General features: G+C 43.3%; 1 protein-coding gene across 4 annotated transcripts in view; it reads right to left on the reverse strand.

Annotated features, from left to right (window-relative positions):
* ITIH5 (inter-alpha-trypsin inhibitor heavy chain 5) overlaps positions 1 to 23,396 on the reverse strand; it is an 87,357-nt gene that overhangs the window by 47,413 nt on the left and 16,548 nt on the right. For all 4 annotated transcript variants that reach the window (XM_061126040.1, XM_061126039.1, XM_061126036.1 and 1 more), the window contains exons 3-5: positions 12,106 to 12,269; positions 10,821 to 10,922; positions 8,400 to 8,650 (exon numbers count right to left, since the gene is read on the reverse strand). In XM_061126040.1, coding sequence (XP_060982023.1) covers positions 8,400 to 8,650; positions 10,821 to 10,922; positions 12,106 to 12,254 — 502 coding nt within the window. In that variant the 5' untranslated portion in view covers positions 12,255 to 12,269. The remainder of the gene's footprint in view (positions 1 to 8,399; positions 8,651 to 10,820; positions 10,923 to 12,105; positions 12,270 to 23,396) is intronic.

A 23,396-nucleotide genomic window follows, 5' to 3' on the forward strand; every position in this document is an offset into this window, starting at 1 on the left:
GAAACAGAAACCCACTCCAATATTCTTGTCTGGGAAATCCCACAGACAGAAGAGCCTGGCAGGTTACAGTCCACAGGGTTGCAAAAGAGTTGGACGCGACTTAATGACTAAATAGCAACAATATATATAAAATAAATAATCAAAAAGAATCTCTACTTAATATTCTGAAATAAACTATATGGGAAAAGAATCTGGAAAAGAATATGCGTGCGTGCTAAGTCACTTCAGTTATGTCCGACTCTTTGTGACCCAATGGACCATAGCCCACCAGGCTTCTCTGTCCCTGGCAAGAATACTGGAGTGGGTTGCCGTGTCCTCCTCCAGGGGGTCTTTGAGACTCGGGGATCAAACCCATATCTCCTATGGTCCCTGAATTACAGGTGGATTCTTTACCACTAAGCCACTGAAGTCCCTGAAAAAGAACAGATATGTGTATATGTAAACTGCATCACTTTGTTGTACACCTGAAACTAACACAGCATTGCAAATCAAATACGTGTCAATTAAAGAAAAACACTTTTGTTAAATTTTTAAAAACTGCCCACTCTAAGTTCTTCAAGGGCAGTGACAATGGCGGTGGACATCTGTTGCACGGGGAGGAACGTGGTGAGGACTCGCTGTGAGCTTTTGGAACGATTCACATGGACACGGCTCAACACATCGGCACATACTCGGGCCGGTGGACGGAGGGTCCCTTCAAGAGGATCATCTTGAAAGTGTTTTGGTGGGTGTAGCGGGTGCTCTAGTTGAAACATGGCACATGCTTCCACCTCTGGTTTCAGTCACACCTGTGGCAGACAGTGTCATTTGCCTGGACAACGTCCCACCTTGTATAGCCAGCTAACACAGCAGGAAAAAGGAAGAAGCAGAGTGAGGTGTCCTGAAGAAGAGGAGGATGCTCACCAGTATTAAGTGAAAGAGAGAAGGTCACCCTCCCGGGTGTCTCTGAGCCATCCTGCTACCAGCTGACCCCCACCCAGCTACAGCCGATGACCAAATAGAAGAGATATCATGGGTCCTCCTATCAGCATTAAAAACAAAACAAAACAGACCCGACCGTGGAGCCAAATGATTCATACGTCAGTGATTTCTGCACCGAACAATGCTGGAAACCCTCACATAACAGCCAGATTGCTTCCTGGCAAAGGTACAGAGGCCAAGCGGGGCCATACCCTTCCAGCTGCAGCCTGGAGACTGGATCCCGGGGGGGACATACGGCAGGGGGGGACATACGGCAGCGGGGAACTGGACCTGGGGGTGAACTGTTAGTCACAATGCGGCCTTTAATAGTGCAGGGTGGCCAGAGTTAGCAAAGAAAAAGGATGCCCCATCACATCTGAATTTCATATATACCACCAGTGACTTTTTAGGATAAGCATGTCTCAGATACTGTATGGGACACATTGTTTACCTGGAGTTTCAAATTTCAACCCAGCATCCTCTCTTTTATCTGACAATTCTGGAAAAGGGAGGGATCTATATTCTTGTAACGAGTCTTCTGGAACCAAACTCTGCCTCTGAATTCCTCCTTCACAACAGAATACGAGCCATACCCAAGATCTGGAGAACTTAACCAACTTAAACAACCAGGAAGGGGGCGACAGAGGATGAGGTGGTTGGATGGCATCACTGACTCAAGGAACATGAGTTTGAGCAAACTCCAAGAGGTAGTGAAGGACAGAGAAGCCTGGCATGCAGCAGTCTATGGGGTCGCAAAGAGTCGGACACAACTTAGCAACCAAACAACAACAAACCAGGAAGGTGTTGAAACCCAATGGCATCTTCATTGCTGACAGTTATTTATTCCTAAATTCTTTTAACAAATCCTTACTGAGCACCCACTCTATGGCAGGCACCATGCTAGTTGCCTCCATGACAATCCTGAGGGCCATCACAGCAAACGGCAGGGTCAGAAGGTTAACAGGCCAAGCACAGGAAAAGAAAAGTACGATTTTTTAAACAGATTCAAACAGCTCCTCACTGGTGTCTACAGATACACAAGCCACTGTTGACACACACAAGTCTAGCCTGCAGTCAAAGGTGACTTGAGCCTGCAGGACTCAAGACTGGTCATTAATTTATCTTCAAAGACCCCGGCAGAGTCAACAATCTCATCTTCCAACATCAAAGGTAAAGAAACTGTATTTTGAGTGGTTCTCTTCTTTCTAATGAAGCTTTCTTGGTTCTTAGGATTATTTTATGGGAAGCTGACCTAGGAGTGATACAATTAAAAAGCAAGCTGTAGGCGGAGTTCCTGGGCAGGTGAAGGATACAGAGTACACATCGCTTTCAGAGCATTTGGTGGGGGATGGGGGGGGGGGGGCACGGGTATGAGTTCTAAAACCCTAAAACATAATTTTTTTTTTCCAAAAAAGATACAAGTGAACTTACATACAAGCCAGAAATACACCCACAGACATGGAAAACAAATTTAGGGTTACCAAAGGGGAAAGGTGGGGTAGGGGAAGAAATAAATTAGGAGTTTGGGATTAACATATACTACTATATATGGGCTTCCCAGGTGGCTCAGACATTAAAAAATCTACCAGCAACACAGGAGATCCTAGTTTGATCCCTGGGCCAGGAAGATATCCTGGAGAAGGGAATGGCAACCCTCTCCCCTATTATTTCCTGGAGAATTCAATGGACAGAGGAGCCTGGCTAGCTAAAGTCCATATGACCCAGCAATCCCACTTCTGGGCATACACACTGAGGAAACCAGATCTGAAAGAGACACGTGCACCCCAATGTTCATCGCAGTACTGTTTATAATAGCTAGGACATGGAAGCAACCTAGATGCCCATCAGCAGATGAATGGATAAGGAAGCTGTGGTACATATACACCATGGAATATTACTCAGCCATTAAAAAGAATTCATTTGAACCAGTCCTAATGAGATTGATGAAGCTGGAGCCCATTATACAGAGTGAAGTAAGCCAGAAAGATAAAGAACATTACAGCATACTGACACATGTATATGGAATTTAGAAAGGTGATAACGATAACCCTATATGCAGAACAGAAAAAGAGACACAGAAATACAGAACAGACTTTTGAACTTTGTGGGAGAATGTGAGGGTGGGATATTTCAAAAGAACAGCATGTATGCTATCTATGGTGAAACAGATCACCAGCCCAGGTGGGATGCACGAGACAAGTGCTCCGGCCTGGTGCACTGGGAAGACCCAGAGGAATCGGGTGGAGAGGGAGGTGGGAGGGGGGATCGGGATTGGGAATACATGTAACTCCATGGCTGATTCATGTCAATGTATGACAAAACCCACTGGGAAAAAAAAAATAAAAATAATTTTAAAAAAAAATAAAAATAATTAAAAAAAAAAATAAATAAAATAAAGTCCATGGGGCCGCAAAGAGTCAGACATGACTAAGCACAGCACAGCATGTAAGGGAGAAGGATATGAAAAAATAGATGCATACGTACGAATAACTGAGTCACTTTGTTGTACACCTGAAAGTGACACAACGCTATAAATTAACTACACTTCAACTTTTTAAAATGGTTAAAAATAAATGAGTAAAAGTAATTCATCTAAAAAAAAGCTACTGCTATAGGTCAGGGTCCTAATAGACTTCATGTCCATGCACACTGCTGGGAGGTCCAAAGCAAGGCTCCTAACATTTACCAACTGTCAAAACCTCCTGGGGTGCTTTGAAAAATGCAGCTGTCTGAAAATAGAGACAGAAAGTGGATTAGTGGTTGCCTGGGGCTGAGGTTGGAACAGGGAGTGACTGCAAAGAGGCACAAACATCTTTTCAGGGTGATAGGAATGTTCTAAACTTGGATTGGGCTGATGGTTGCGCAACTTTGCAAGTGTACAAAAATCATGGAGTTAGAAGACTTAAAATAAGTAAATTTTATGCTATGCAAACTCAGCCTCAATAAAACTGTTTTTTAAAAAAGCTAAGAATGGGACTTCCCTGGTGGTCCAGTGGTTAAGAATTTGCCTGCCAATGCAGGGAACAAGGGTTCAGTCCCTGGTTTGGGAAGATCCCACAGACCCCAGAACAAATAAGCTGGTGAGCCGCAGCTACTGAAGACCGCATGCCTAAAGCCCATGCTCCACAAGAGAAGCCACAGCAATGAGAAACCTGTACACCACCACTTGGGAGTAGCCCCCATCCACCACAACTAGAAAAAGCCAGGCACAGCAATGAAGATCTAGCAAAGCCAAAAGTAAATAAATAAAGAACAATTTTAAAAAGAAATAAGCAAAGAATATAAAGGATAAACTATGCAAGTCACAGAGCCATATCTGTTTAGTGGTAGGAAAATTTTTGAGCATTATTCTTTAGCATTACAAATAAATAAATAAAAAGCACTCATAAAATTTTCAGTTTCTGGTAGAGAAGACTCAAATATCACACCTCAAAATACAGTTACCGAGGCCTCAACCTGGGTAAATTCCAATTCAAGTGTTTGAGTGAGGACTCAGTCATGTTATTTTTTTTTTTAACCTCTCCAGGTGACTCTAGGGTATAGCCAGGTTTGAGCATCACTGATATAAAGCTAAAGGAGATGAAAAAGGCAAGGTACCTTATTTCTAATAATGTTTATCTCATTTTATTTTACTCTGAGCCATCAGGGATCTGATCATAAAAGGAAATTTTATGGCCCCAACCAGTTTTTTGGTTTGATCTGCTTTTTTTTTTGAATCATGGAAAGGGCAGTAACTCAGGTGCCATAGGACCACAAGAAGTTTGAGATTTTAACCTAGAAAGTGAGGTAACCAGCTTTAAACCAATCATATAGATGGAATAGCTATCCAGGTTATAACTTAAGAAGATCGTCAGACATCCAGGCATGTTCCAGAAAAGAATTAATTTCAAATACTCTTGTTCCATCGAGCCCCCAAATCATCAAGTTACTGAAGGAGAAGGAAGCAGGGTGACAGAAGAGAGAAGGGAGTGTGGTCTTGCACTGAACACCAATTAGTAACCTGTTAGAGTTTGAACCACACACACAAGTTAACTGTTTTAATAATCCAGAAAGTAGAAAGCTTTGACTTGCAAATTACTTCTCACAGCATTGGCTTTCACACTGAGACAAAGTTCATTCGTTTATGGTTCAATAGCCATGGGCCCAACACACGAGACAAGGAAACTGAGGCAGAAGTAGGTTCCACGGCTGTTAGGCTTTCTCTTCTTTTTATGTACCTGGGGGAGACATGGAATCTGAACTCACACCCTAAGTATTTTACAAAAGCTCTCAGGGAGGGCTGTCCTAGAAGTCTGGTGTGTAGAGGCTGAGTCTAGTAGCTAGCACGCGTCATTCTTATCTAGAACTGCTTCCCTAACAATATCAGCGGGTCCAGCGGATAGAGATTCGCTCAGAGAACATTCAGAAGTCTGACCTCAGAGGCCCGCGCTGGCTCCAGTCCACATTCACACGCTCGCAGCCCACGTCCTGGTCTCAGTTCTATTCTAGCTGCATCTCTACCCGAGGGCTTTCGGAACACACGCAACAACATCCAGGCACAATCACAGCATCCTGTGCCTCTGGCTCCTTCCTGCAGCGGCTGTTTTGCAGGAACAGAAGCAGCTGAGCTCTGGACCAGACTGAGGAGCAAAAAGGGCCCCAGTCCACTGCACCTGGCCCGGGAACGGCCCGTGAGATCTCTCACTCTGTAAGGCCAGATATCTGCTCTGGTGCAAAGAGCCAGGAAAACAATTTTCTTAAAAATAAACAAATTCCCAGGAGATCAATGGTCTGGAAACATTCCTTGGAGATTCCCACAGACCCTGCTGATAAGCAATGAGCAACTTTACAAACAACCATCAGGATTCAGACCCACCCCTTACAAGATGGCCCACACACCACCACGCAGACACATCTTGGAAGAGTCATGGTGGTTCTGAACCCAGCAGGACACACAGGCACTTCATTTCTGCAGCGGGATAACCATCCTTCCCATGTGGGATAATTTCCTGATAAATTACGATTAGGAAAAAATGAAATTTTAAAACAGTCTTTGTTATTAGTTTAGGTGTGTATTTTTTTCGTTTCTTTTTTCCCTTTTCTTCTCTACTTTGCAGACACCTAATCAGCTATCTACTCTTTAAAAGGCATCGTGTTTAATACCATAGGGGGGGACTTTGCTGGCGGTCCAGTGGCTAAGACTCCATGCTCCCAACACAGGGGGCCTCGGGTCCATGCCTGGTCAGGGAACTGAGATCCCACGTGCCACAACTAAGACTGGATGAAGCTAAATAAATAAATGATAATTTTTTTTTAAACTATTGCAAGGCGACAAAGGTTAATCTGACAAAGTCCTGTTTCAAAATCATTTATGAAAAAAAAATAATTTATGATCTAATAGGAGAGATGAGATTTACAGAGGAAAAACTAAATAGAAGGTAATTGTCATAATGACAATGATTAAGATTTTACTCGGCATGAAAGGTTCTCAATGACCCTGAGAGGCAGTTATAATCCCTATTTACAGATGTGTAAGCTGAGCCTCATAGGGCCCAGGTCATTTTTCTCAAGGATATTAACTCTTAACTGATCACAAATCCATTAACCCTACCCACAGTGACCTCAATGATCTAAGAATGATGTCTTCTATCTCACATCGTTTCTGAACGTCAGGTCTCTTGACAATATCTTTAACTTTTTGATGAGATCTGGACAGACTGCAAACTCATTGTTTGGAGTTAACTTTTAACAAAGACCTGCATCCACGCTCCAGTCTTTGAGAGCAAACTCTCTCTCTCATCCAGAGTTGTTCACTGAACTGCGTGCTGGGGACACAGCTAGTAGCTTCTGCACCGTTTCCTCTTCACTCTAACAGCTCCAGGTCTTCACTATTTTCTCCTCAAGTAAGATAATGACATTCTCTTATTCCTTGTGTCAAGTCATTTCTCGCCTCTCCTTGCAACCTCATCCCGAAATATTCTCATACAAGAAGGCTTCTTGGGCAACTCTGCACCCTCCTTGCAGTCACAGGGGTTGAATTCGGGTTCTGTATTTTCTGCGATCTCTTATCCTTCAGCCTTTCCCTGAATCCTTTACCTCAGCATCACAGGTACCCAAAGTCTTGTCATTTTAACCCTGGTGCAATTTTGGGGGCACATCTGTCTTGTTATCCAACTTGACATTAGATCTTACAGATATATTTAGGATAAGGCCGAATGCAAGTGAATATTAAACATTAACTATTAGTTGACATTAATATAGCAATTCAATTAGGTTGAATTTTTCATGATCATCTCAACAAAGAGTGCTACTTAAAAAATTAGAATATGAGGGGACTTCCTTGGTGATCCAGTGGTTAAGAACCCACCTGCCAACCCAAAGGACATGGTTTCAATGCCTGGACCTGGAATGAAGATGCCACACGCCCTGGGGCAACTTCTCAAGGAGCAACCCTCAAGGAGCAACTACTAAAGTCCACTCGCCCTAGAGTTTACCATCTACAAGAGAAACCCACGCACCACAACTAGATAAAGCCCACACGAAGCAATGAAGACCTATCACAGTCCAAAATTAATTAGTTAACTTTAAAAAAATTAAAATCTGAGAGAAACTCAAATTAAGTGATCCTGCTGATGAACACAAATGTCTGTGTCTAAATCAAATTTCCAGTTCATATTTTTCACTAATTTTAGAAAGAATATAGCACATTATTTAGATGTTTCTGTTAATGTTAAATGTTTTGAAAACAGAGTATGAAAAAATAAGGGAAAATAAAAAACAGTATTAGACAATGACCCCATCATCCCTCACCCATAAATGATTACTTTACATGACTTCCTAGTCATTGGTCAGCTTCACAGTTACCATATTTAACATTAAAGTGTACGTACAAGTGTGTCTCTTTTTTCCTATCACATGACAAATTGTTTTTACAATCCCAATTTACTAATCACATCCATGAGCTTGAATATTTAGGATGAAGGAATGCTTTTGCTACTACAAACATCATCAAACACATTCGTATATATAACCATCCCAAGATTTTAGATGTCTCACCAAGGGCAGATTCCCAGAAGTGACAGAACAGTGAGAAATGATTAGAACATTGTAAAATCTCCCGAAAGAGCATGGCTTAAAAAAGGGCATTATTGGGACTTTCCTGGTGATCCAATGGTAAAGTATCTGCCTTGCAATGCAGTGGACACAGGTTTGATCCCTGGTCAGGGAACCAAGATCCCACATGCCTCGGGACAACTTTTGTGTGCCACCGCAAAAGATCCCCTGAACTATAATCAAGACCCGATGCAGCCAAATAAATAAATTAAAAAAAAAAATGCACAGGGCACTGTCTTTGCTCGGCTGCTGTCCTTCGGATCCCCGCTTCACCCTGGGTCTAGACGGCAGGGATGCCATCTGCTTTACCGCTGGGACACCTGAGCGCGCCCACCAGCACCTCTCACCTGGCCCTCGGCCGCTGCCCCTCTGCCGGCTGTTCTGCAGCCCCAGCACCTCCAGCTCCGCGATGCCTGGCCTCTCCATCACGGTCACCTCCACCGTCAGCCGCCCCACCAGCTGCTGGGGTCGCACGCTGACCACGTGCTCGTACTTCCCCAGCCGTCTCTGCAGGAGCTCCTCGTAACTCAGGAGGAAGGCGGCCTTGTCCTTGCTGGGAAGCACCACAGAAGCTCTGAATGTCTCCGTCCCCTTCTCCCTGGAAGGAAGAGAAAAGGCAGCGGGGGGGTCAGAGAAAGCCAGGCGCCCTCAAGTCCAAGACGGTCCCAGCCAAGCGCTCTCAGTGAGAACCCTCAGCATTCCCCACCAAGAATACTGCACCAAGAATAAGCCACCAGCCACTGCAGCCGTCCCCATGATGCACCCTGAGGGGATTGAGGATGCAGAAAAACAGGAGACTGACCCGAGATAGTTAAGGTGGACATCTAAGGACTTGTTTCAATGAGCCCAGACTCTCGCACCTTCCCATACACGGAAAAGCACTAACACCATTCACCAGAGACGTCTGGATTTTTTTCTGACTAGCGGTCATGTTCTGATGCTCAACTACATTTATTTTTTCAGTAGAACCTCCTCCATGTCCCAGTCCTCCCTAACCTCTCTGGAACAGTGCCTCAGAGCCACCTGAGAGACGGTCTCCAGGGCTAAGGTCCTCAAAAATGCCTCCAAGAAAACATAATCCTCAACTTTAAGGTTGCGCATAACTTTTTCAGTCGACATCAGAAAAGAAAAACTAGAATTTAGCTTTGGGAGGAGAAGCAGGTTATACGGGTTCAAGGAATCCTGAAGAGCAGAGAGTTCAAAGACCACGGAACCCTTCTACTTCCTTCTCCCTGATGCAGACCCGCGGGGGCAGAGAGGAAGAGGACTGATACAGGTGACCTCAAGGAAAAACACACAGGGACCCCCCGTGGTTGTGGTTAACACCCCGCACTGCCAACGCAGGGGTGCCGGTGTGATCCCTGGTCCGGGAACTGAGATCCCACATACCATATGAGGCGTGGCCAAGATAAATTAATGAATAAAGTAACATTTTTTTTAAAAAGGAAAGCAGATACATGCTGTGATCCAACTAAACAGAACTGTGGCATGATTCTGAACAATTTGTGAAGTGTAAAAAAAAAGTAATAATAATCCTCATAAAGCCCACACCATTTTCTCTAGATCCTGTGATCATTTTTCTTCAAAAGGAACAGATACTTTTTTCAACTGGGCTAGCAGAGAAGGAAACAAATCTCAGTATACTAGGTGGCTCTGCAGTTAATGTTATTTACAGTCATTAAAAGTGAATTGACTTATTGGTCTTCAATGTTTGGATTCAGTTCATAGACAAACAGTTCAAATACCATGACAGATCAGAATTTAAATGTTGATGATTCTGACAATGCAAAAGTAAATGATTAAGTAGGAAAAGAAAAGGTCAGGTGACATGCAGGAGCGAGAATACTACCATTGAAGACAACAGGGCTCATCTAGGATGGTATAACTGTTTATATTGAAGAAGAAAAAGAAATAATACAAAAATTTGGAATACAGAGAGAAAGTGGGAATATTATAAATCTGCTGAATCCTCTTTCTTCACAGCAGAGAATCAACAATCAATCAACATCTGATTTTTATCAAGAAATTTTTTTAAAAGCAAGACTATTATCAAAGCTATGGTTTTTCCAGTAGTCATGTACAGATGCGAGAGTTGGACCATAAAGAAGGCTGAGTGCCGAAGAATTGATGCTTTCAAATTGCGGTGCTGGGGAAGACTCTTGAGAGTCCCTCAGAGAGCAGGGAGATCAAAACAGACAATATTAAAGGAAATATTCATTGGAAAGACTGATGCTGAAGATAAAGCTCCAATACTGTGGCCACCTGATGAGAAGAGCTGACTCACTGGAAAAGACCCTGAAGCTGGCAAAGATTGAGGGCAGGAGGAGAAGGGGACACAGAGGATGAGACAGTTGAACGGCACCACTGACTCAATGAACATGAATCTGAGAAAACTCTGGGAGATAGTGAAGGACAGGGAAGCCTGGTGTGCTTAAGTTCACGGAGTCGCAAGGAGTTGAACATGACAAGTGACTGAACAAGAACAATCATAATATTGTTAAGGGAGGTAACTACCATAAAACTACAGAAATATCAGAAGTGGATCTTTCTAGGAAGTGAGAACTGGGGAATGGGGGTGAGTGGGTTTTCAATCATAAACCCTTAGCTACTATATTGTTAACCAATTATATTATATATTATTAATATGGTAAAAATAAAAAGATAAATCCTTGAAACAAAGGGTGAAAACAAGATGGCAAGTCAAAGAGGTAGAAAACTTGACACTTGGCCGTAGTGGACGTCTAATTCCTGAATTCAATGGTACTTACCCATTATCTTCTACGGTTTTATTCCTCTTCTCTTTTACCTTATCACCACTTCTCTTTTCTTTCTCTGTAATTTCTCCCTGATACACCTTGTCTCCAAGAAGCCTGAAACACAAGAGACAGCTGTCGGGGGGAGGGATGGGAGGAGGAATAATTCAGGAGTTTGGAGGGGACATGTACACGCTGCTGCATTTGAAATGGATAACCAACAAGGACCTAGTGTATAGCACAGGGGACTCTGCTCAATGTTTCGTGGCAGCCTGGATGGGAGGGGAGTTTGGGGGAGAATGGGTACATGTATATGGGCAGCTGAGTCCCTTCACTGTTCACACAACATTGTTAATCGGCTATACCACAATACAAAATAAAATGTTTAATTGAAAAGAAAAAAAGAGAGACAGCTCTACTGCCAGCTTGCCAAGACAAAGTCAAGCATGGACCTCATAACCATGACAACCCTAGAAAATATTTTTGTTTGCCTCTTGGATATGCACTGAGAATGCATTCCAGACTAGGGCACTACCCTTGCATCACTCATTTCGTTCTAGGGCAAATTTCAACAGGTCCACATGTTAAGAGCCAACCAATGGTGTCTCTGATTCTCCAGGAGGAACACAGGAGACCTGCTCAAACAAACTTCCAAGAAGATGCACCAGCTTGAATCCTGCCCAGACCTAAAATTAAACCCACATACCTATTTTGCGTCTCTTTACCTTTTAGTTCAGGTGAAAAGAAGAAATATACGGTATCTAGTTATCAAAGGTTATCATGCTGGCTGGTCCTTCAGATGTCAGCTTCAACACTGACTCCTCTGAGCCACCTCCCCAACTCCCCCACCTAAAAGAGCCCCCTCAATCCTACTTGTCATCTCTATAGCACTCACTACCGTCTGAAGGCAATCTTATTATTCATCTGTGTGCTTATTTGTTTCTCCCCAGAGGAATTTCTAGAGCAGAGCAACACCCATCTTTTTCAAAGAAGTGGACCAATCACCTTGAAGTATGCCTGGCCTGGGGTGGGTAGCCATTTGTTGGAGGGAAAGAAAGAGGAAATGAAGGGGAGGAGGAAAGAAGAGAGGAATGGGATGAAAGAAGAGATAATAAAAAGGAGGAAGGGGGAAATGGGGATGGAAGGAAGAAGGCAGAGGGGAGGGAATCAACTTTCTTTCCCATGGACAGTCCTTTGGGTTGAGAATTTATATATTCTCAGGGTCAAAGGCTGTGGTCCCGGCATCTCAGGCTCCCCCTGACCATTTTACAGAGAAATCTTCATTCCAGAGTTCACCTACACAGTGAAGTTAGTGATGAAAGCTGCAGCTGGGATCTGCATCTGAAATGTGACTTCCTGGTCCTCAGACCCTCTGTTGAGCATCCTACAGGCAACTGTGGTGAAGGCATAACGGGAGATGATGGTAGACTTCACCGAGAACTCCGTCATCAGGGGTTTGGTTTTCTGTTGGAATCAAAAGACACAGTATGCTGTGCACTTGAAACTATCACAACACTGTACAATCAACTATACTTCAATTTTTCAAAAGCACACACATAGCCCACACACATAGCCAACAAAAGCGTGATTCAACTATTTGGGGGTAGGTATGGTATTTTTTTTCTGCAAGAGAAAATCATCTTCAATTTGGGAGTCCTTGAACTTGTGATTGTTTTCTTCTTTCTTTGTCTTGTCCTGAGTTTCTGTGATTTTCCCCTTCACTTGTAAGCAAACCACAGCTGAACAAAAAGTGCATGACAGAGAAACAAACTGCTTAGCCCAGCTTTAAGAAATGAACCCAAGCCAGGACATGGAAGCAACCTAGATGCCCATCAGCAGATGAATGGATAAGGAAGCTGTGGTACATATACACCATGGAATATTACTCAGCCATTAAAAAGAATTCATTTGAACCAGTCCTAATGAGATGGATGAAGCTGGAGCCCATTATACAGAGTGAAGTAAGCCAGAAAGATAAAGAACATTACAGCATACTAACACATATATATGGAATTTAGAAAGGTGATAACGATAACCCTATATGCAAAACAGAAAAAGAGACACAAAAATACAGAACAGACTTTTGAACTTTGTGGGAGAATGTGAGGGTGGGATATTTCAAAAGAACAGCATGTATACTATCTATGGTGAAACAGATCACCAGCCCAGGTGGGATGCATGAGACAAGTGCTCCGGCCTGGTGCACTGGGAAGACCCAGAGGAATCGGGTGGAGAGGGAGGTGGGAGGGGGGATCAGGATTGGGAATACATGTAAATCCATGGCTGATTCATATCAATGTATGACAAAACCCACTGGAAAAAAATAATAATAATAATAAAAATTAAAAAAATTAAAAAAAAATAAATAAAATAAAATAAAGAAATGAACCCAGTAGGGACGGATCAATTAGAGACTGGGATTAACATACACATGAAAATGAAAGTCGCTCAGTTGTGTCCGACTCTTTGAGAACCCATGAACTATTCTATTCAGTCCATAGAATTCTTCAGGCCAGAATACTGAAGTGGGTAGCCTTCCCCTTCTCCAGGGGGACCTTCCCAACCCAGGGATCGAATCCAGGTCTCCCACATTGCAGGCAGATTCTTTACCAGCTGAGCCACTGGGGAAACCCAACATACACACACTACTATGTATAAAATAGGGATTCCCATGTGGCACTAGTGGTAAAGAACCTGCCTGCCAATGCAGGAGATCTGGGTTCAATCCTGGGGTCGGGAAGATTCTCTTGGAGAAGGGCATGCAACCCACTCCAGTATTTTTGCCTCTGTCCCATGGACAGAGGAGCCTAGAGGGCTACAGCCCACAGGGTCACAAAGAGTCGGACACAACTGAGAGACTCAGCACACACACACATGTATAAAACAGATAATCAACAAGGACCTACTGAAGACTACAGGGAACTCTACTCAGTACTCTGTGATAATCTATATGGGAAAAGAATCTGAGAAAGAATGGACATATGCATGTATATAACTGAATCACTTTGCTCTACACCTATAACTAACACAACATTGTAAATCAACTATACTTCCAAAAAAAATTTTTTTTAAAAACCAAAAAAAAAAAAAGACACATGCAAGTTTTCCAATTTAACAGAGTTAATTTTGCTTAAAGAATTTAATAAATTATTGGAATTTTATAAGTATGTGAAGCACATAACACTTTTATAGATTTTTGGATCACATTTCTAGGATCACTGAATTGATCACAAGATCAGAGCATGCCTAAAGACATTCTCATACTTCCAAATTAATTTCAGTATCCACTTAGAGAAACTATACTGTGGGGTTTTTCCATTCAGATGACAATCCCACTATTATACAATGAGAATCAATACTGAGCTCATGAAAGCATTTGGGGAATTAGAAACCCAAAAAAGGAAAGTGTATGCTAAGTACATTTATCCCTAAAGCTTCTGATAAAGGGCAGTGGCTGGAAAGTGCAAATTTAAAAGCTGGTTAAAACTATTCACTATTCTCTGTGCATCCATAATATGTGTAAATGCTTCTATCTCATTGTACTATAATTTCAGCTAAGTGTCTTCATCACAAGCATTGAGCCAGGCCAGAGTAGGGGCGGGGTTGAAGACAGAGTTTTGGAGACTATTCATCTGGTGGCTGAACTTTAAGTAGAAAAAAAAAAAAAAAAAAATCTAACTGCATTTGAAAGATTTTCACCTAAAAAGAAAAGAAGTTCTCTCATTTGGTCTGAGAAGGAATTATTTCAAAACAATGGTTCTCAAGATGTGGTCCACAGATCAGCAACAACACTATCACCCAGAAACTTTTGTTAAAAATGCAGAAACTTTAACACATATATGTGGAATCTATAAAAAGGGTACTGATGAACCTATCTGCAGGGCAGGAATGGAGACGCAGACACAGAGAGCAGACTTGTGGACACAGTGGGTAGAGAGGAATGTGGGACGAATTGAGAAATTAATATTGACCTATATACTGTACCGGCTTCCCTGGAGGCTCAGCTGTAAAGAATCCGCCTGCCAATGCAGGAGACCCAGGAGAAGCAAGTTTGATCCCTGGGTTGGGAGGATCCCTTGGAGGAGGAAATGGCAGTCGACTCCAGTATTCTTGCCTGGAGAATCCCCATGGACAGAAGAGCCTGGTGGGCTACAGTCCACAGGGTCCCAAAGAGTCAGACAGGACTGAAGCGGCTCAGCATGCACATATACACTACCACGCGTGAAGCAGACAGCTAGCGGGAAGCTGCTGGACAGTACAGGATGCTCAGCTTGGTGCTCTGTGATGGCGACAGGGGTGGGACAGGAACGTGGGAGGAAGTCTCAAGGGGCGGGGATATATGTATACCTACAGCTGATTCACGTTCTTGTACAGCAGAAACTAACACTGTAAAGCAGTGATCCTCTGATTAAAATATAACAAATTTTAGAAGAAGAAATGTCGTTTCTCGGACTCCACCCCAAACTCACAGAGCAAGAATCTCAGGGGGCCAGTCCAGCAATCTATGCTTCAACATGCCCTCCTAAGGGACTCTGGTGTTTGAGAAATACTTTTTAAAATTAATATAGCTAGATGACACTTCATATATTTCTGCTATAGTTTTATAATATCTCTAAATTGAGAGGGCTTCCCAGGTGGCTCCGTAGTAAAAAAGCTGCCTGTCAAGAGTGAGACACGGGTTCGACCCCTGGGTCGGGAAGATCCCCTGCAGAAGGAAATGGCAACTCACTCCAGTATTCTTGCCTGGGAAATCCCATGGACGGAGGAGCCTGGTGGGCTACAGTCCATGGGGTTGCAAAGAGTTGGACACAAACTAGCAACTAAACAACAATATAAATTGAGAGGGCTTGAATAAATCACCAAAATTATGTCTTCTTTTGAGATCCAAGAATCTAAAGCAAAGCCAAAAGTAAGGAATAAAGCTTTGGATTTTAAGAAATCATTCCTGAAATCAGGAATAACTGATGACAAAATATTCTTTATGTACATCTGGTCTCTTTAGGTCAAAATCTGTTGCATGACACCACGGTGTCTGGAGAGAATTTGACACAACATTAAAAACTGTACACCCTCTTCGTCTCTTTAGATGTTTGAGTTTACAACCCTGCTTTAATTGGGAGTTGCCCTTGAGCTGCATTTAGACATTGGGTTAATTATTCCAAACTCTACGCTCTGTCTGATCATGACACATTTTACTGGTTTTGTTTTGGGAACTAGACTTCTGTATATTAGAAACACCCCTGAAATGAAGACGGTATAGTGTAAGCTGCAAAGACAAATATGAAGAAAAAGAAACTCAAGCCCAATCCCGTCACTTAACCAATGTAAGATCAGGATAAGGTACTTGCCCCCAGTCACACAGGTGGGAGCTAAGAAATTCAGAGTAAAAAGAAATGAGCTATCAAACCATAAAAAGACATGGTAGAACCATAAATGCATATTCCTAAATGAAAGAAGTCCAGATGAAAAGGCTACATACTGTATGACTCCAACCCTATAACGTTCTGGAAAGGGCAAAAGTACAACAACTATTGCAGGCAGGGGAAGTCCGTGAACACTCAAGTCCAGGATTTCTAGGGCAGTGAAAATACCCAGTGTTGCTGTTGTTCAGTTGCTAAGTCGTGTCACAGCTCTTTGTGACCCCGTGGATTATAGCCCACCAGTCTCCTCTGTCCATGGAACTCTCTACGCAAGAATATTGGAATGGGGAGCCACTCCCTTCTCCAGGGAATCTTCCCAAGCCAGGGATCGAACCCTGGCCTCCTTCACTGCAGGTGGATTCTTTACCATCTGAGCCACCAGGGAATCTCAAATTCATGTCCATTGAGTCAGCGATGCTATCTAACCATCTCATCCTCTGCCACCCCCTTCTCCTTTGATATGATAATGACGGATGCATGCTGAGTCGTTTCAGTCGTTGTCCAACTCATTGAGACCCTATGGACTAAAGCCCGCCAGGCTCCTCTGTCCATGGGATACTCCAGGCAAGAATACTGGAGTGGGTTGCCATGCCCTCCTCCAGGGGATCTTCCCAACCCAGGGATGGAACCTACATCTCCCTCATCTCCTGTATTGGCAGGCAGGTTCTTTACCACTAGTGCCACTTGGAAAGCTCCAGTAATGATGGATATATGTCATTAAACACTTGTTCAATCCCATAGAATGTACACCACCAAGAGTGAACCCTAAGGTAAACTATAAACATTGAGTGATTATGATGGGCCAATACCGGTTCATCTTTGGTTAAAAATGTCCCATTCTAGAGAATGATGTTGACAATAGCAGAGGTGAAGCCTGTGTCAGGGTAGGAGCATATAGGAAATCTGCACCTTTCTCTCAACTTTGGTTTAAACCTGAAACTGCTCTAAAAAACAAAGTCAAAGTCTTAATGATACTTGAAACAAAACCCAGCTTGAGAATCGGGAGTCCCTAACTTCCAATCCTGCCTCTTCTGTTAAAGGATTGCAGAAGCTGGCTAGTGAAGGCTTTCACAGCGGTCACTGTTAGACAGCCAGTAAAATACAAAACTGCCAAAACATTGTAAATACAATGCTGATTTAAAAGTTACCTGTGATCCTCAGAGTTATCACCCATCAAATCATGAATACTCCAGACAGAGCAGGGAGCTGAATGCTTTCTGCACTGCTGTCATCTTCTGACATTTTCCCCCAATTTTTTTCTTATCAATTTATCACTTTACAAAAAAGTTGAGTATTAACTTAGAAAAAAATCTTGTTAAGTTTATGTCTTTGATAAGTGGAGAGGACAGTTCTAGCATTCCGAACAAAGCCGAGCTTCATTTGTAGAGGGTCTCTGCCCTGTACTGTTTCTGACATAATGAAAGATCGGCTACACTCGGTACCCTTGAGACTATCTTTGATGTCACGCTGATTTGTTCTCATTTATGAGATAACGATCAGTTAGAATTTCACTACAACTAAAATGGGACAAAGCATGGTTCATGGCTCATGGCCCCAAGAGACAGGCTGAGAAAAGTTTCAAGAAACTATTTTAGTGTTACTGCTCCTGCCTTGTTACTGGTTTCCCACAAGAGGCTCTGTGTTATTGACACGAACACCCCTTGTCTGGCCGTGATGGCACTGTCTGCTGAAAATCTATTAACACCAATTATGCACTCCTGTGTCCCCATCCCCGAAAGCTTTCCCTCCCCTCGTTCCCTGCCCCTCTTGGACTGCAAACACGTGGAAAAGAGGGCTCGTGATTTATGCTTTTTTTTTTCTCCCATGCACAGCTCTCAGCATGGAGTCAAAATCAAAACCAATTACAAAACTGAATTTTCTGAATCTCGAACAATTAAAGAAAAATATATATCTCCCCAACAGGAAATGGTAATAAGTAGTATTTAGTTAAGTTCAACTCTACATTCTAGGATGGATTGGGAAGAAATATTAACATACAATCCGTTCTCTCAAGGTGCAGTGGGAAGAAAGTGCAAAAAAATAGGCAGAAACACAGGAAGATACAAGGAGGTATGTATATTTATTTATTGGCTAGAAGACTTTCCACAGTCCAGAAGGAAGAGAAAAACAGTGAAGACTGTAGGAGTAAGAAAAAGCTTTTAAAGAGATATAGAATTTGTATGGAGTGAAAGAGAACAAAAAGAAATTCTAGAAACATAAAAGACATAGAAACAAGAATAAACCAGAGCCCCTTCCTGGCACGGGAATAGAACAGTTTAGTTAGAGAGGAGGGCATGTGGGGTGAAGAATATTGGCCAGGTTCATAAAATCGTGAGGAGATGAACCACACCAAGGACAAGCACAGAACCTGGAATGGCAGAGGTTTATGAAAATGTGTCGTAGAAGAAAGGATATAAAACGATGGCCTCAACCTCTGCCAAAGCACAGTGCTTAAAAATCCAACATGCTTTCCATATTTGTATTCGGCTCAGTATTTTGTTTAGGGATGCGGGCAGAAACCAAGCCTTCCTGTGACATAATAATTTCTTCATTATTTTTTCCTACAAAAGCTAAACAGATGGAAAAGCGTTTTGAGGCAGGGAGGGTCTTAATTAGTCAGGGATCAGAGGTTTCCGTGTGGCTCATGTGAGCCGTTTAAGATCAAGCCACACAGAAGACATCCCGAGTCACCCACAATGCCAGCTGGAAAGGTGACCGGGAGAGTCTGCCACCGGCAGTGCCAGAAGCCAGGCCGCTTCCCAGAGGACTACCCTCCTGCTGTTTGATTCTGGGCTAACAATTCTTCCTCAACCACTAGAATAAACCATCTCAGAGGTGGAAGAGAAACACAGAAACCACCGCATCTGCTCCCCTCACTTGATGGAGCTTGGCAGTTGGCTGGCTCCAAGTCCAGAGAGGAAACTGAAGTCGCTCAGCCGTTTTCGACTCTTCTCGACCCCATGGACCGTAGCCCGCCAGGCTCTTCTGTCCATGGAATTCTCCAGGCAGGAGTACTGAAGTGGGTTACCATTTCCTTCTCCAGGGGATCTTCCCAGCCCAGGGATCTAATCTGGGTCTCTAGCACTGCAGGCAGACTCTTTGCCATCTGAGCCACCAGGGAATCCCCAAGTCCAGCGATCTTAACTATTAATAAACCTCAATGCTTCTTCTTTTTTTAATGCTTCTTCTTATCAAGAAAAAGTTCATGCTGCTATTTCACGAAGCAGAAGACCCCCAGACATGGCCAGACACCCCCAGACAGGGAGGACCTCCCTGAGGACTATATTTACCACCTTGGGGAAATAATTTCCCTCTGCAGACAGAGGGAGTCATCAGTTCTGAATCGCCTATTTGCAGTAACACATTCTATGGCATGATATTTCATTATGTTTAGAGAGGAAGGCAATCGTAACCCACTCCAGTACTCTTGCCTGGAAAATCCCATGGACAGAGGAGCCTCGTAGGCTGCAGTCCATGGGGTGGCGAAGAGTTGGACGTGACTGAGCGACTTCACTTTCACTTCTCACTTTCATGCATTGGAGAAGGAAATGGCAACCCACTCCAGTGTTCTTGCCTGGAGAATCCCAGGGACGGGGGAGCCTGGTGGGCTGCCGTCTATGGGGTTGCACAGAGTCGGACACGACTGAAGCGATTTAGCAGCAGCAGCAGCAGAGAGGAAACACAATAGGCAATTATCACCTTTGCTCAGAAAAACAAAAAATCTTACAATCTCTTAAGATAAACCATGAAGGAACTCCCCTGGTGGTCTGGTGGTTAAGACTCTGAGCTTCCAGTACAGGGGGTATGGTTTCAGTCCCTGATCAGGGGACTAAGATCCTGTGTGCCCACGTGAGTCGTTTAAAAACATAACCAACTTACTCACTTTTTTGTGGTCAAAAAAATTAAAAAAAAATTTTTTTAAAGATGACCCATGATGGCTAGTTTTGGGAGTAGGGAGAGAGATACATACATTAGTAGCTCTCAGTGAAGTAACAGTGCCGGTACCATGCTAACTGCTGAACTGACTGTATTTTCTTCTTTTATAAATCCCTTTTTTTTACATCAAGAAAAATAGTAATGTTTTAATATTAGAAATACTACAGAAAAATTAAATTACTGAAAACTGGGATTGTAGTCAGTATACAAACACTAATATATAGGTCATTTTTACAGATTATAAAGTGCTTGTTACTACATTTTATTAGCAGTGTATACTGACATAGTTGCTGCTGTTGTTTAGTTACTAAGCTGTGTCTGACTCTTTGCAACCCCATGGACTATAGCCACTGGGCTCCTCGGTCCATGGGATTCTCCAGGCAAGAATACTGGAGTGGGTTGCCATCTCCTTCTCCAAGGGATCTTGCTGGCCCAGGGATCGAATCCACATCGCCTGCATTGCAGGCGGATTCTTACCACTTAGCCATCAGGGAAGCTCGATATTGACATTACCTTCTAAAGAAAAAAAGTGAATGTTTAAGCTGAGTGTAATTTTATTTTATTTTATTTTATTTTTACGCTGAGTGTAATTTTAAAGATTAATAAGACAGGGACTTCCCTGGTGGTCCAGTGGTTAAGAATCCACCTTCCAACACAGAGGATGTGGGTTCAATCCCTGGTCGGGGAACTAAGACCCCATATGCCAAGGGGCAACTGAGCCTGTGTACTGCAATGAAAGATCTCAGGTGCCAACACAGCCAAATAAATAAATATATTTTTAAAAAACTTAATACAATAGAAGAGGTAGGTTTCTGCTGAGTATGTTATTGAGTTATGCTGGTGGCAGTAGGAGTGGGGTGGGTCCTTTGTCCTTTCCATTTGTCTTCTGAGGTAGGGGTAGGGATTGTGTGCTTAATTCACAGGACATCAATTTTACATTGTTATATTATTTTCTATATTCTTGATGCTCTGGCATTTGGGGATTTGATCTTGGAGAGGTTGCTCCTCCCCTCCCAGGGTCAGCTGATTCCTGGAGATAGCAAAAGTTGCCCTGCGAGCACACCTTCAAGATACAACCAATCAGTAATAGCATCTCCCCGTCCCAGTCACCTACCTTACCAAGCCCTTGCACACCAGCCAATATTCCCCCTGCCCCAAATCACCCCATGGTCAGACTCTGGAGCCCAGAGCTTGCCAAAATTATTTCAGCTACCCAGTCCTACAATCCATGGGGTCACAAAGAGCTGGACACAACTGAGTGAATAAACCACCATCCAGTCCTAAGGTTACTCGGCACCCCTAACCTGACTCATCAATCCCTTCCTGCATAAACCACAATAAAGGCTCTAGGCCATGCTCTCCCCTCTGACCCTGCTGCCCCGAGTGACCTGGTGCTTCTCCACATGGCCCTGCATGCCACTCGTCCCTGGGGACCTGTGAGTGTAAACTTCCTCCTTCGTGACGGTCATTTCTGTGTCTGCGTGTCTCACCACATCCGCTCAAAACAAACCTTAGCTGCAAATTTTAGAATCTCTGCTACAAAGGGGAGGCCAAGATGTGGCTCTGCCATTGGGAGGTTAAAGTATGACAGTGAATTATTCTAGGAAAACCAGGCCAATAGTTGTTGAACACCAAGGAGACTCTGACAAAAAGATACTCCTGCTTTTCAAAAGGTAAACACTGTTAGTATCTGTGACAGCAGAGAGCTTTCTTAAAAGGGTATCTAATTAATTCAGAGTAAAATCAAAGGCATGTCCCCAGGGGTCCATGAGCTGGAAGTGATAGGAAGATCCCAGCTGTTGCCACCACATCCTCTTCACTAATCAGAGTAGAGAACGTTCACATTAGTGTGGCACAGCTAGAACATGAAATACAAGGAAACTTTGGGTAAACTAAGGCTACAGAGGCAGGCAGGAGCCAGATCACGAAGTGGGGGTGAGGTGGGGGGGGTGGGCTTAGATGTCTTCAGAGTTAATCATACAGGTGACACAAAGTCACTGATTTTTTGCTTTCATTTTAGTCACTAAGTCGTGTCCAACTGTTTTCCAACCCCATAGGCTGTAGCCTGCCAGGCTCCTCTGTCCATGGAATTTTCCAGGCAGGAATACTGGAGTGGGTGGCCATTTCCTCTTCCAGGGGATGTTCCTGACCCAGGGGATCAAACCCAAGTCTCCTGCATTGGCAGTCGGCTTCTTTACCACTGAGCCACCAGGGAAGCCACAAAGCCACTGAAGACATTTGCAAAAGAGAGTGATACACCAGACCCATGCTGGAAAGATCATTCTGGTACTGTCTGGATGGGTAAATGAAGTCGACATTAACAACTTTATATGGTACTTGTTAAAGAGAGGCTTTCTACATTCTTAGATTTCTAAAGAAAAATCTGAGTGATTATATGAAACAGTTAAAGGGTCAAGAAAATGTTTGTAACTACAAATGAAAATAAGAAAAGTAAACTTATTTATTACTCAGGAACTTAAAGCCTTTATAATGACAAATATTTCATAAACAAAGCCAATAGACAAATGACAGACTTAGGGAAGAACTCTTCCAATTCAGAATACAGAGTATCCAAAACACACAGAGATCTCCCACATACTGAGAAGTGCGGGCGTGCACGCTAAGTCGTTTCAATCGTGTCCGACTCTCTGCGACTCTATGGACTGTAGCCTGCTAGGCTCCTTCCTCTGTCCACAGGATTTCTCAGGCAAGAATACTGGAGTGGGTTGACATGCCCTCCTCCAGGGAATCTTCCCAACCCGGGATCAAACCCATGTCTCTTTGTCTCCTGCACTGGCAGATGGGCCACTTGGGAAGCCCACACTAACAATCAGGAGGTAAAATCACAAAAGAGGGCTTCTCTGGTGGGGTAGCCATAAAGAATCTGCCTACATTGGCAGGAGCTGTGGGTTCTATTCCTGGGCAGGACGATCCCCTGGAGAAGGAAATGGCAACCCATTCCAGTATTCTTACCTGGGAAATCCCATGGACAGAGGAGCCTGGTGGGCTACGGTGCATGCAGCTGCAAAGAATTGGACATGACTTAGGGACTAAGCAACAGGAAAAATTTGAAAAGAAATCGCAATAGAAAATGGCTGCAGGACCTGAAAAACAATTCATGGAAGAACGACTCTGTATGGAGAAAAATCCAAACTCATAAGTCAGGGGAATACACACTGAAGGACTGATATCACTTTATATTTTAGAGACTGACAAATCAAAGAGAGTAATTCTA

The sequence above is a fragment of the Dama dama genome, chromosome 23 (assembly GCF_033118175.1).
Source record: "Dama dama isolate Ldn47 chromosome 23, ASM3311817v1, whole genome shotgun sequence".
Classification (NCBI taxonomy): Eukaryota; Metazoa; Chordata; class Mammalia; order Artiodactyla; family Cervidae; genus Dama; species Dama dama.